Below are 12,729 nucleotides of genomic sequence, written 5' to 3' on the forward strand. Positions count from 1 at the left end.
CATCGCCTGCTTCTGGGAAAGGCAACCCATAGGATGCATGAGGATCCACTGCGCATTCCATCACAGCAGACCTCGGAATATAAATGGACTGTTTTTACCACCTAGTGAGTAAAAATATCTTTCTCAACGAAGTTGTTTCACTAGAAGTAAAGTCCAGTAACGCAGGCAAAAAACGTCCTTTCGCAGTGCTTACGTAACATACATTAAGGGGTGAGGAGGGTGGCAGGGCCACGAGTAGCAGTATCTGTTGATAGAGCCCAGCTTGTCCTATGGATGAGACACCCTTTCTGTAGACAACATCAGATTACAGGGCTGTGTGTGCAGGTGCACTTCCACTTCATCGTTTCGAATAAATTTTTCAGGCTTGAACGTTATCGCATGCAGGCTACTGAAGTACAGTCATAGTTTGCAAGGCAGTACACTATCTGAAAATCAGATTATTGATGGAAAAAACCCACCCTTCTAAGTTGGGTTTTTTTCCTCAGTCCTTTCTAAGAGGAGCTCTTGTCTACCAGGAGTCCTGGTAGACAGCTGGAACCTGGAACAGGGTAAGAGTCCAGGGCAGGGAACCAAGGCAGGTGTCAGAAATCGGGCGGAAGCAGGAGCGAGAGCAAGTCAGCATGACTTGTCAGAGATGCAACAGCTGGAATAAAAGAAGATGCCCATGCTTCATCTCATTTCTTTAAAACTGGAAACAATAGCCAACTTCAATATTTTTAATACAATGCACAGAACCCCGATTGTATCTATAGCTGCAAAACTGGTCAGCTTGAACGATACAGACAGACTCACCTTTTTGCACCGTTTTTATTTTCAGTCCGTTGCATTTCCTCATGCTCAGAAAATGCTATCCCAGTACTGAAATAGTTTTGCTGCAAACATTATGGGAGATATACATTTCTAAGGAAAAACAATATCTTTTCTGATTTTCTTCTCGTGAAGTGTGAATTATTTTCATGAACTCCGTATTCTTTCTCAAAATCTACATTTTGTACTTGGGAAAGAGAGTTGTGATTCAGAAAATTTTGACAGGAAAAAAAGGTCTGCCAGCTCCAAATGGGCAATCCTGTGCTTAGCATTGCGAAGTTCTTCAAAGGGGATGCCATGGGGAGCGACACAGGCCTGCCTATTATTCAGCATGTTTAAAGTATTTTCCACAGGTGGGGTCCTAAACCCATTTACTCACTTCAGCCCAGGTATTACTAATCCCATGTTTCCCTATGTTGTACACCTCTTAAAAGGCACTGGAAGAAAGAAGGTTACTGACTCCAATTAATCTATCCACCAGCTGGAAGAGAGATCCAGCCTTTTTTAAAGAGCGTAGAATGATCCAAATGTTCCTCTTTTCAAAAGGCGCTCTTCAGCAGTGGACGGATGAGGCATTCAGAGGAGCCAGTACCCGTGTTTTCTCGTACCTTCTGGAGCTGGAAGATGCTCTTTTGCCAACCTCCGCAGAAGAGGCTTCCTAAAAGGCACAATCTGTCTATTTAAGGATTCCTTCAGTATGATCATGATTGCAAAACTATACCTGCTGCTCTGAACCTGCATTCGATAGTCTAGTTCCCTCCTAACAAAATACATGTGATGTTCTTTGCTGCAGATGCCCCATTACAACAGGGTGTCCGAGAAGGGATTCCGCATCCAGCCCATCGTCCAGAATCACTCAAAATCCACAGCATATTTTACTACCAATTCACCCTCCACTGATTATAAACCTCAGCGACGAACAGGAGGAAGAGGACGATGGAGAGGACGATGAAGAGAACTGTAAACAGTTTTTCTCTTTCTTGTACAAGGAAGTACAAGGGGTTTTTCCGACTCTTGCAACGTACTTCACAACTGATTTCTGATAATGACCATTACATTTTTAGAAAAGAGTCGTTGACCAGTTTTTGAAAGAGCTTCCAGCTAATCCCCAAAATATTGGAACTGGTAGTCACCAGGTGTGAGTGAGGCAACATTTTCTAACTCCTGTGAAACGCCTAGCTGTGTATTTCAACAGTGGTATAATTCGCGTACCTCTTTTTCATTAAGTAGAGTGGAAAATGTGATCCACAGTTGAGATGATGTGATCCACAATTCAGGTGGCCATCAAACACTCTTCAACATTTCTCAAAATTTCTCAAATTTTCTCAAAAATGAATTGCACATTCCCAGAGAGTGAAAGGGAGAGAACGCCCTTCCCTCATGTGTGCACTCCGCAAATTACCGTGCTAGTTCTCAGGCAGCCCCAAGCTGCTTTTCACTTTCCCCCGGCCCTTCAGGTTGGCTGCCAGGCCTGCCTGTTAGTGCTTCCTAACTCGGTTTCAGCCTGAGTAAGCCACATTAACTTAAACAACACAAAAAGTAGGGCTTTGCTAATCTTAGTAGCCTTAAGCGAGACAGATAAGGAGCACTCGCTTCACCAGCTCTGCTGGCAGACATTACGGGATAGTAACTTTGGGCAGAGGGTTTGTGACAAGCACTCCCTGGTGACGTGTTTAATCAGAAGATTTCCTTTTGGGTGTAAAAGAAGGATCATTTTGAAAATGAGTACTGAAGATGGTTTTGAATCATTTTAAACCGAGAAACATTAGCTTCTTAATAAGCATTGTAACTGCAATTCCATCGCACTTGGAAATACCTAATATTAAGGAATCATTTTTCTGTCCAGAAGCAGAGGTTGCAGTCAGGAAAAAAACCAAACGTGACCAAAATGAAATTCATGATGGTATTTGATTATTAAGAATTGTTGAAGGTCTTTGTATAGCTGTCTAGTAATCCTTTAAAATATTTCCTACAGATGTTTCTAACTGGGTGCCTAAGACTGCTGCAGATATGGAAGAGGAGAGAGCAATAAAGGAAACATGCTATCAATCTGGTAAATATGGAATTAGTCACTCTTTCCTAAACAGCAATCCTGCCAATATAGTAAACTTTGGCGTCTTCTTCCCTCTTGGGGTATGTTTAGGAGAGTATTACAGGATTCAGTACCCTCACGAACACCAGGCAACAAAAAGCGGGTCTTCACCTCGGGAAAAGGAGCTATTACCCTTGCAAGCTACCGAGCGAGACTTGCAGAAAGGCAAGTACTTTTCATCTTCTGCAACAACGTTTACCGCTTTTAAAATCACTGTTACAGGGAGAAACTATTACATAGGTTGCCCTTCCTCCCGGCTTTTTTAATTTCGTGACAGTAAAGGATAGCATAGTACAAAGAGCATAAAAATACTTCATTAATTCTTCCCCATAGAGAGAGAGAGAGGGAGAGAGTGTCACACACGTGGTGACTACCTGCATCGATTGTAGATGGAAAAGGTAGAAATGGGCTGTTAACCCTATGTGTGCTTTCCTGCGATACACAACAGAGGTCTTTCGTAGAAGTTTTCTTCCCGATCAAGACTGACGTAGTCTAATTTTAACCATGCTAAGGTTAGGGATGGAGTTTAAATTTCTCATCCAAGCTCTCTGTTGCAAATGGAGAGAGACAGGCACTCTTAGGGGCTATTTATTGCATCGTAAGACAGTGCCAAAGCAAGGTGCGATGAGTCACTTTGCCAGAGGTGCTCCGTCCTCTCTGCTGGCTGTCCTGGGTGTCTAGATGACAAAATGCAGCAATACATCAAACTTTTCTAGATCTCAACTGAAATTCAATAAATACCCCCTTTCAGTGTCTTCTAAAAGATAGTAACAAAAGAGTTCCATTTTTGGTTTGAATGTTGGGCTTTATCCAACATAATTAAGGTCAAAGGGATACAAATTAATCAACCTTTACCTCCCTTATTATATTTCTCCTTCACTCTTGAGCAAGTGGCAAGAAATCTGTATTAGGTTTTTTTACTGAATAAGTAACATAGAATTCCATTTTAGGAGAGAGAGCTATGTTCTTAATAGAACAAGACACCAGAGTAAGCAGTAGATCCGTCATCAAAAACTGCTGGGCAGAAATCTGACCCGCTACTTGTAATTTAAAAAGAAATAATTATTGTTTATTTTCACAGTAGTGTAAATTTCAGGGATAAAATCTTGATAATACTGTGTCATGTAAAACAGATTTGAGTGGGACGATGTGCTAATAAAAAAAAACGGGAATGGAAAAATTGTCTCCATGTCATCCTTTTTCAACTGACACTTTCTGCCAGCCTACATTTTTGAGTGCAATGGGGCAAAATTATTTCCTTCTTATTTCTACATTTAAACTGTTTGTGTAAACAACAACAATTTCTGGCAGGTATTGAGATATATTTAGACTACAGATGGCGGAATCAGTAACAAACGTATAAATGTAGCTTCTAATACGTGTCTTTATTTATCATTACATACATTCAGCAAAAAAGGACAGAGGTGTTTCCCCAAAGCATTTCTTCAGTTGACTTCTCTGAGGTTTTAGGCACCATGGGGACATGCATCTTGAAAATACCATAAAGCTGATCAGATTGGGTTCATAAATATCATTCATGAAAAGTGAGAAGCTAAAGAACAAGCAGGTAATTTGTTGCTGGTTCTTTCCTTTGGAGCCATAGTCGTCTTTAACCTGTGTCTGATGGTCTTGTCTTAGAGAGCATGAGAGTTACACAGCAGGTGCTCGAGTTACACTAGACAGGATCCAAATAACTAACCAAAGAGAAAGAAGAATATGAAACGAGAGGTTAAAGGAAATTGCGCTAAACTCACCACTAGCTCATGGAGGTGGGAGGAAGAGAATGGCAGTGCCACTCCCTGAGCTTACACACAAGCACCTAAAACATTCTTTCTGTTGCCTTTCCAGGTGATGGCAATACAATGCCTACAAAATGTCATAATACAAAAAGAGAAGGAGGGAGTTCAGGAAGGCGAGTACCAACAGAGAGTATTCCCAGAACAGATCGCAGATCCTTTGAAAATGGAGGTAATCCACTTGAGCATCAGCTTCTCATTACTGAGCATCACGTGGTAACTAACTGTATAGGCACGCATTAAACTTCACCATTTCACATTGGAGTTATTCTTTGCTCTTTATGTTCTAGAGACTCTTTCTCGTGGTTTAGCACCATTGATCATAAACATCAGCACTGTTTATGATTCTGCTGCTTTTAGGATTATACTGGGAAAAAAATTCCTCTGTGCTGACTCCAACTGATTGTTTCCTGCTTAATTTTGGAAAAGAAATGGTTCTGTGGAGTTCTAAAAAAGACACGTCTCTAGTAGTATACCCTTAGTCCTTATGTATGTTGACATCGGAGGTAAAGCTAATCCAATAACGTTGAATCTCCAGCCATTCATGGGTATTTCTGCAACGCTGTTTGTCACCATGTCAGCAATGCCAGTTTGGCTGTTAAAACTATGTGTGGGCCCATGCTGTAAACTGTTATCACTGACGTGACTGAGGAACCATGTTCCACCCAAGAAGACCTTTGTATGAGTGGGAGATGAGGTTTTCAAAACACCACGGCATTTTTGGATAAGAAAATTTTGCGTGCTTTATAAAAACTAAGTATGATATGTGTTATTTCAATCCCTCAGAAACAAACCACACGGAGCTGGTGAAGAACCGTCCCTGTACAGAAGTCAAGAAGAAGAAGAAGTGGATGTCTGAGGAGCCAAGAAATTCACCCAATACAGTAACAGGCAAAGGTATTTGGAGAAAACACTTGGCTTATTCCTTTTGCTTTACTAAACTGTTAGATGATGTAGCACTACCTAGTTCATTTCTGTTCTTCGTGTCAAATCTGGACAATCCATATGTGGATTGGACTAGCCACAAAGAACATTTTTTTCGTCTTGTCTTCCAGCCTCCAGTCTCCTGCCATAGGTCAAATTGTGAGTAACAGCACACCATTTTTGGCTACCTTTGTTTTTTCACTTGTAGGAATTCACACTTCAGACCCCAAAGTAAAACCAAGTTACCAACAAAGGGGTCAAAGTCAGGGTGATCAAACTGCTGCTTCTCTTCCTTACGTCAGAGAAGCTGGAAGAAAGACTGACTTCAATTCTTCAGAACCTCGAAGATCAGCATATGTCGTCTACCGTACTGTCACCGTCAACCAAGAACCAAAGTTCAATGGATCTACAGGTGGGTTCCTGCTTACCCAGGATCCTTAAGATGCCTCCAAGATACCTGTCTGTATCGTGCTGCTTTCGGGTTTGCCCCTGCAGGGGAATATTAAGTTATTTACGCCTAAATACGGGCAGGAGTAAATTCGATCCAGCACAGATTGAGGCAGTATCCACAGACAGAAATGAGTCAGAACATTCACAAACAGTAATTTAGCCGCCTTCATAGCAGGAATTCATTTCTCTGCCAGCAAAGAGGGATGAATGCAAAGATGTGCCGACGTGCACCAAGATACTGATCCCACTATTTACAGCAGCTTTAAAAAAAAAAAAAAAAAAAAGAAAGAAAAGTGATCAGCATTGTTGTCATAAGAGCAACCGTTACCATTCTCGCTACCTTTCTTTCCAGCAGCACCTGAGCCATATGGCCAGAAATGCTCCAAACAAAAGAATCAGCTTGACACAAACAGAAGATTTTGGACCCAAACCGAAAACTATGGTAATACTTACATGTTGTGTATAAACTGAAACAGTCAGGATTACTGTGGAATTCATAATTTGAGTTAATGGAATTCAGCTGCAATTAGCAGAAAACAAGCGTATTAGTAATACTAACTTTGAACCAAATTTTACAGAAAATGGTTAGTCGTTAGGCAGCTTACTCGGATGCCAAATCAACTCTCTAGCACAAAAAACATAATCCTGCCTTGCATCTAGTGCTTTCACAAGCAGGGCTAAAACAGGAGATTGGCTTATGGATTAGTTTAATCTAAAAGCAGCTGATGCCTTTGGGAAGACTTTCAACACAGGAACGTTCACTTTGTTCAAGTCAAGGATGTCCGTGGCAGAATCGCCTCATTGGGAAGATCTGGTGAGCCTCGCGGAAACGCTCCAAGATTACAAATGATCTTGGAGGTCCTAGAGAGAAAGTCTGTATTTAATGCTAGCTTGTCTTTCAGAGATGGTGTAGGATTCGCCCGATGCATTCACTGATACTTCAGCTAATGTAGGATCTAATTCACATATCAGGCGAAGAGAGTCTTTCCTGAAACGGGAGCTCAACCTAAGAAACAACGTGTATGTTTTTTCTACAGACAAATACACTTCAGGATCTTACAATGCACCGACTTGGAGGAAACGAAATCCACGTGCAAAAACGTTCTCTAAAACAACCGTTCAGGTAACTGTTTGACAGAAATTTTTACAATTCGGTCTCTTCAGTAAAAGTGACATGTCCCTCCCCACCTAGAAAACGTAAAAGTGCTCTTAAAACTTAAAACCAACCAAAACCCGCAAGATTCTAAGCGATGCTGAGTAGTCTGAAAGAGCAGGTAAGAGTTTCGTTTGTTTGCTGGCACGTCATTTTGCCTGTATAACTAAGCCGTGATTTCTCATTTTTCACAATATTACCAATACGAAAGCAAAACACGTACCTGCCTTTAAAGTGAGGAGCTACAAGAAGCGGGTTTTGGCTTGTCGCACTCGACAAAGCACAGCAGAGACTATACGAGCGGGATCTATTTGTCTCTCTGTTTGATTGCTCGCGAAGCACCTGCAATAGGTGAGCGATGATCAGCCGAGGTCCAAATTCCTAAAAGGGCTCAGGCTACAAAACATTCACAAGATACCCTAAGGACCATTAATACATTTTACAGCTGTCCTGAAAGCAGAGATTAGAACCTCTCTCTCGTGTCCCTCGGAGGCAGGGCCCAACCTTTAGTCTGCAGTCTGTGCTTCAGTGCGACATCTCCTTCTTACCTCCCATCTCTCCCTGTCCCCCACGGACCTAACAGGGACTTTGCTCTGCAGTTGCACAGTTCGAAACGTGGGCTAGCAGAGCGTCCTCGTAGTTCTTGCAAGCTTAGCCTTCTAGCTTGCTATGAAAGCGCTTCCCTGAAAGGGCAAAGAGGTAAGTTGGAAGGCTGCTGAGCACTGCCCTTTCTTTCCCGGGCGAATCCTTTTACTGCTACTTTCTTCTATAGAAGATGCTCACTAACACTCCGTACGCAGCATTAGGCCCTTTTGATTCCCGTCTGAGATGCAAATGCTGTTGAGGCACCACACGGGTGCAAAGCACCTAAAAACCACCTCCTGGAATCCCTCGCCAGGCTTGCTACCATCTTTGGTTTCTTCGTGCAAGTCCCGCACCGTTCTCAAACATCTGCTTGGGAAGGTTTCAGAGGGAAAAGACTTGAACGGAACATTTTGAAACCTGGGTGAATTACATTAGGAGGAAATATTTTATTTCTGTTGCTTCTGGAAGCGTTGAAAGTTTACTGCTTAAATTGTTTCTCAAAGAGCACATAGTTTTACTCCAATAAACTATGCACCAAACGTTCTGTATATCTCTTTTGACAGCAGAGCCAGGAAGACATGGAAGTGAACAGAAAGGGAGAACGATACGTAGACAGGAGAAAGAGATGAAGCCAGTACTTCACCTGACAAGAAAAATCTAAATTCAAATACGGAAATTATCAAGCGGAGATCCAAAGATGATAAGATTGCAAATTCCAAAAATAACACGTAGGAAGTACACTGTAAAGTTTCAAAAGTGACAAAAATGGAAATCTCTGTTTAAAAATAGTGTTTGTATTTTCATAAACGTAGAAGAAATGTACCTAATAAAAATAACGATGTCTTCTATTTTATGTACAGTATTTCCCTTGCTTGTAACAGGACTGTAATTAGTTCAAATAAATTCCACTGAGCTTTGACTACATTGAACTGACCAGCATAAAAGTCTGCCTTGTTTGAACTCATCTTTCAGTTGTAAAGCTATTTGCAGAAAACTCTGCACCTCAAATCAACAGAACGTCTTCCTCTCTCCGATTCCTACACCCCCTCTCCATAACCGGCAGCGCCCTGCCACGGAGGAGGGAGTGAGCCACAACACAGTTAGCCTGAGCGGGCGCAGGCTGGGCCGGGCCGGGCCGCGGCTGAGGGAACGGGGGTTGTTTAGCCTGGAGAAAAGGAGGCTGAGGGGAGACCTTACCGCTCTCTACAACTACCTGAAAGGAGGTTGTAGCCAGGTGGGGGTCGGTCTCTTCTCCCAGGGAACAAGTGACAGGACGAGAGGAAACGGCCTCAACTTGTGCCAGGGGAGGTCTGGATTGGACGTGAGGAGAAACGTCTTCACCGAAAGGGTTGTCAAGCCCTGGAATAGGCTGCCCAGGGAAGCGGTTGAGTCACCATCCCTGGAGGTATCGAAAAGACGTGCGGACACGGCTTAGGGACATGGCTTAGTGGTGAGCTTGGCAGTGCTAGGTACCTCACGGCTGGACTCGATGACCTAAGGGAGATAAGGGTCATCACCTAAAAGATAAGGGTCTTTTCCAACCTCAAGGATTCTAAGATTCGATGATTACACAAAGAATACATGGCTCAATGAGATAGTAACAATTCCGGCGAGCTGTTAACTACTCTTGACCGGAATCAGATGAACGGAAAGGGATCGGTGCTTCCTGTGATCAAATGCTCCCCAGAGTTTCCAGAGGGATAAAACCAGCAGTTTACTGAGGCAACCATACCCTGCACACCACTGAAATCAACTACATAAAAGGCAAGAGAGGAATTCTCATTTGCCACTACAGAAAGTAAAACAAGGCTTCTAGTCAACAGGAGAAATCTGCACATGGATCTTCCTTATTACCTTTCTAGGCAGTTACCTAACAGCAGGTGCCGTCCACCTTTTCCGTAGGAATTGCATTGCCTATGCCTGCCTCTAACGCCCTTCCAGTTAGAGTTGCAGTTGCCAAAACTCATCGTGGCCACGTTACTGCCTTGTTCTCATACCGATTCTTGCTCCTTACAGCTGGCCTCTCTACGTCCAGTATTCTACATTCTATTGCTGACTTCTAATCCTGTCGAAACACACCATTGCTTCTTCAAGACGTGACAGTCTGGAAAATGCTCCGAGACAAAAGAACAAAGGCAATCCCTTTGCAAACTCTCTCCCTCTTTTCCGTTCTCCACTAGGATTGAGAGATGACTTGGCCTTCCACTTTACATAGGCATATAAACTGGAAGGGTTCCAGTCCAACGCTACAAAATTTCGACACGTGTCTTCCTCTATTACGATGGCAACAGAAACGCATCATGACTAGCTGCTCCCAGCTTGCGGTTTGGAGCTGAAAGTCAACAGCACCGTGTTAGTGCAAGACACAGACCAGTGCAATGCAAGGCGGCAAAAGCATCCTGGTGTGAAACACCTAGTACCAGTGCTGTCAACTAAACACTTTTCCGCTTAAAAAGAGCAAAGAAAGAAGTGATCCGGGGGCCTGAAACAAATATCCAGCCACAACTAGTCCAAACTTCTAGGAGGACTTCTATAGGGCTTCTAGAACAGTTTCACTGCAAACACGTCATCAGTTGGGTTTGCATGCAAATGTTTTCCTGTACAATCATCACCCCTCCCTCCTCTCTCCCCAGTCAACTTTGGCTTGGAAGCTGGCCGCTGTCTCTTTCTGCTAGCAAACCACAACGCAAGTCCTCGTCTTGCAAAAGTCTCAAAGCAGAATTCACAATTCATAAGATGAGAACCTTCTACACGCTCTCCTTACCTGACATGGCTGCATTATCAACACTCTGGCCAGCACAAAGCCAAAGCAGAGCCCCACACTACCTACTACCGAGAAAAGGAACTCTACCCCAGCCACAACCAGCCCAGGGAGGGACCCTTACATGACCGTTATCAAGATGGTGGTGCTACTCAGACTTGGGACAATGAAGGTACTGCCGTTCTGGCAATCATTTCAGCTCTTCCATCCTGAAGGCAAACACCAACGCGAGAAAGTCACCCACACGCACTCAAGGTCACCCTGCAGCCGACAGACAGCAGTAGGTGCTGCTACTAAAAGCGGGAAACACAAGGTGGAGGTCTGCACCTAGACAGCTGAATGCCACCCCAACCTGTCCCAACACTGCTTTTACATCTCGGGAAGAAAGCACTCGCATTGGGCTCCATTCCTTTACACTAGCTCCCAGGGCGGTCACGTTGGGGGGGCCTCACTCCTTGCCCCCACTGTTCCCGACACTTAGAAAAAGCAAACGCAACAGCAGGGTGAACACCTGGATGCACTTGCCAGGAAAAGAGCGGGACAGAGCTCAAACGCCTCCCAAACGACCTTTCTTGCCCCCATTTAACGGGCACGGGGCTGGGGCGGGGGGGGAGCCCTATGCAAACCTCTGCCGTGCACTTGGCTCCACATCTGCAGCGAAACCTCTCGCCACTCGCGTGTCCCCCTCCCCGCAGGCGGCACGGGACGCGACGGCACGGCACGGCACGGGCGGCTCTGACATGGTCGGTGCTGCCGCCTCTCCCCCCCGCTCCGCCACTCCCCCGGGGCCCGGCTCCGTTCCCGGCCCGGCCCCCCCGCGGCCACTGCGCCCCGCCTGCCTCCCTCCCTCCCGCCCGCCGCCCGGCCCCGTGCCGCCCCGGCCACCTGGCGCTCCCGCTTGGACGACGGCTCTCCTTCCCCTCGGTCACCAACAACACGGCACCTGCCGCTGCACCGCGCCCCGCCGCCTCATGGCCCCGGCCGCCCGCTCCCGCCGCCGGCCCAGCGCCCAGCGCGCGCCCAGCCGCAGCTGCGCCTGCGCCGCCCCGCGCCCGCCCTGCGCCACGGCAACTGGAGTCCGGCGCCGCCCGCCCGGCAGGAGCCCCGCGACGCACCTGTGCGCCGGGGACGGCGGGCCGGGGCGCGGGCGCCTCTCTCCAGCAGCCCGCAGCCAGGCGGTGGCTCCGCCGCTCTCCGCCGCCCAGCCCGGCCGCGGGCCTGGGGCAGCTCCGCTTTCCACAGCGGCGGCTGCCCTGGCCTGGCAGCCTTTCCTCAGGCTGGCTTTGCTGCTTTCCGGGGTGCCCCACGCCCGGGCCTGGGGCATGGATGCCCTGTCCCCAGGCTGCGGGGACCTCTCTGGGCCTGGCTTTGCCCCCGTCAGGACAGCTGCCTCCTGCTGGTACCCAGGCTCTCTGCCTCGGTGGACAGCCCTCGAAGCTGGGCTGGCTTGAGCCCGGCTGGACGCCAGGCGCCCACCAAAGCCGCTCCATCGCTCCCCTCCTCAGCTGGGCAGGGGAGAGAAGATGAAAGGCTCGTGGGTCGAGGAGGACAGGGAGACAGCACTCACCCATTACCGTCACGGGCAAAACAGACTCGACGCGGGCAAATGATCTGAAGTTCTTACCGAGCACATCCGAGTAGGGGAATGAGAAAGAAAACCTGACTCTTCAAACACCTTCCCCCGAGCCCGCCCTTCTTCCCGGGCTCAACTTCACTCCTGATTTTCCTCTACCTCCTCCCCCCGAGCGGCGCAGGGGACGGGGAATGGGGGCTGCGGTCAGTTCACACCTTGTCTCTGCCGCTCCTCCCTCCTCACGCTCTTCCCCTGCTCCAGCGTGGGCTCCCTCCCACGGGAGACAGTCCTCCACGAACTCCTCCAACGTGAGGCCTTCCCACGGGCTGCAGTTCTTCACAACCTGCTCCAGCGTGGCGGGTCACAGGTCCTGCCAGCAAACCTGCTCCACCGTGGGCTCCTCTCTCCACGGGGTCACAGGCCCTGCCAGGAGCCTGCTCCAGCATGGGCTTCCCACAGGGCCACAGCCTCCTGCGGGCACATCCGCCTGCTCCGGCGTGGGCTCCTCCACGGCCTGCAGGTGGATATCTGCTCCACCGTGGACCTCTGTGGGCTGCAGGGGACCTCTGGGCAGCGTGAACACTTCTT

At 46.9% G+C, this 12,729-nt stretch overlaps 1 protein-coding gene across 1 annotated transcript; it reads left to right on the plus strand.

Annotated features, from left to right (window-relative positions):
- Positions 1–5,182: 5,182 nt before the first annotated feature.
- LOC127028993 (uncharacterized protein C12orf50 homolog) lies at positions 5,183–10,022 on the plus strand. Its single transcript, XM_050914672.1, has 5 exons — positions 5,183–5,201; positions 5,482–5,592; positions 5,828–6,031; positions 6,422–6,511; positions 9,988–10,022. The coding sequence occupies exons 1-5, from the start codon at positions 5,183–5,185 to the stop codon at positions 10,020–10,022; spliced, it is 459 nt and encodes a 152-aa protein (XP_050770629.1).
- Positions 10,023–12,729: the final 2,707 nt, after the last annotated feature.

Source organism: Gymnogyps californianus, unplaced genomic scaffold, assembly GCF_018139145.2.
Source record: "Gymnogyps californianus isolate 813 unplaced genomic scaffold, ASM1813914v2 HiC_scaffold_55, whole genome shotgun sequence".
NCBI lineage: Eukaryota > Metazoa > Chordata > Aves > Accipitriformes > Cathartidae > Gymnogyps > Gymnogyps californianus.